This window comes from Sinocyclocheilus anshuiensis, unplaced genomic scaffold, assembly GCF_001515605.1.
Source record: "Sinocyclocheilus anshuiensis isolate Anshui unplaced genomic scaffold, SAMN03320099.WGS_v1.1 scaffold113, whole genome shotgun sequence".
In the NCBI taxonomy this organism is placed as follows: domain Eukaryota; kingdom Metazoa; phylum Chordata; class Actinopteri; order Cypriniformes; family Cyprinidae; genus Sinocyclocheilus; species Sinocyclocheilus anshuiensis.
This window is the reverse complement of record NW_015539827.1, coordinates 478280-480086: the sequence shown is the minus strand read 5'-3', so window position 1 is coordinate 480086 and position 1807 is coordinate 478280. Positions and strand designations below refer to the sequence as shown.

At 40.5% G+C, this 1807-nt stretch overlaps 1 protein-coding gene and 1 long non-coding RNA gene across 2 annotated transcripts in view; both read left to right on the top strand.

The window, feature by feature from the left end:
* Nucleotides 1-639, top strand: part of LOC107684231 (uncharacterized) — a 5054-nt gene extending 4415 nt beyond the window's left edge. The window contains exon 4 of the long non-coding RNA XR_001633831.1: nt 581-639. This is a non-coding gene — a long non-coding RNA (uncharacterized LOC107684231). The remainder of the gene's footprint in view (nt 1-580) is intronic.
* Nucleotides 640-644: 5 nt separating this feature from the next.
* ccr8.2 (chemokine (C-C motif) receptor 8.2) lies at nt 645-1801 on the top strand (the record flags this gene model as incomplete). The annotated part of the gene is made up of 1 exon (XM_016480442.1): nt 645-1801. A coding segment is annotated over one exon (1020 nt), but the record flags the coding sequence as incomplete, so codon positions are not given.
* Nucleotides 1802-1807: the final 6 nt, after the last annotated feature.

The following is a 1807-nucleotide window of genomic DNA, read 5'->3' as shown; positions in this document are numbered from 1 at the left end:
GACTCTCAGAGCAGTTCTGGAGATGTTGTTCATGTGTTTACGTCCTCATTTAGTGAGACGGCAGACGCTGAAATCACCGCGAGTGTCACACGCGCTTCAGTGTGTGTGTAGTAAATGAAACCGCGCGTCTGCGCCATTCATTAACAGACACACGCAGAACATGCAGGATTCATATTTAAATCGACTTTTAAATATTTACAGATACTAGTCCATATCGTGATTTGATTTAAGTGTAATGACCTACTTTTGATTAATTCATTCAAAATTTGACAAATTCCGTGACATTCAGCGTTAAACTGTGAATTCTGTTTTTATGACTGGATAAAGACTACACTGCTCCCGCTTATCATGCGGCCACTTGCCTGATGTAACATAGAATATCTTACATACCACCACTTGTGAATGAGCCAGTGTAATGCAAATATATCTGAAAGGTCTACGTGAGGATATTGTCACGTTCTCGCGAGACCAGTCAGATCTCGCGAGATCTCGTGCCACGAGATCTCGTCACACCCCTATTAGTCACAGTTGAAGGAGGAACTCTGCTTTGCTTATAGTATATTTTCTTTTCTTGTTCAAGTGTGAATGGACAAGTTACAGATGCTACAACTAATGAAACAAATACAGATGACTATTATGACTACTATGCTGGAAATGCCGATTCGTCTGGATTTTCCTGTGTTTATGGAGATCATGGAGCAAGCATTCTTCCTGTGTTGTACTCCCTGTTTTTTTTGGTGGGCTTTCTGGGTAACATACTGGTGATCTGGGTGGTTTTGATGGGTGTGAAGCTGAGAAGTATGACTGACATCTGTCTTCTGAACCTGGCTATTGCTGACCTGCTCTTGGTCTGCTCCCTCCCCTTCCTGGCACACTATGCCAGAGACCAGTGGATCTTTGGAGATGTTCTGTGCACTGTGGTCCTCAGTGTCTACCACATTGGATTCTATAGTGGGATATTCTTTATTGTACTGATGAGTGTTGATCGGTACTTAGCTGTAGTTCATGCTGTGTTTGCCCTGAGAGTCAGAACAAGGACATATGGGATCTTAGCCAGTGTGGTCATATGGATTATTGCAGTTTCTGCATCCTTTCCTGAGTTGATACACCTCAAAACCACAGATCACAACAAAACAAAAATATGCATGTCTTATCAAGCAAATAATCAAGAGTCTTATCGTACTGCAAAGGTAACTGGTATCTTTAAAATGAACATCATTGGTTTATTTCTTCCACTTTTCGTGATTGGATATTGCTACTCAATGATCTTAAAGAGACTCCTGACAGCCCGCTCTTCCAGGAGGCAGGCCATGCGTCTTGTCATCACAGTGATGGTGGTCTTCTTTTTCTGTTGGGCTCCATACAATATTGCCGCTTTTGTAAAAGCTTTAGAGATGAAGCAACTTTTAACTCCATCTTGTGAGAGCAGTAAGGCAATCAGTATAAGTCTGCAGATCACAGAAGCTTTGGCTTACTCACACAGCTGTGTGAATCCCGTTCTTTATGTGTTTGTGGGAGAGAAATTTAGGAAGCAACTTTTTAGGCTCCTGAATAAGACACCATTCAGTAGACTGCAGTTTATGAAGAGTTACATTATACAGGCCACAGGATCTGTTTACTCACAGACCACTAGTGTGGAAGAGAGATCAGCTACAGCTGTCTGAATAAAATATTATTTAGAATAGAGAATACAGACAAAAATAAATAAATAAGTGCATAAACAAATAATCAATCAATTAATAAATAAATATAGGATTTGCTTGCATTGTGAAGAAACCCCTAATACATTTACTGACAAATGTCAGTA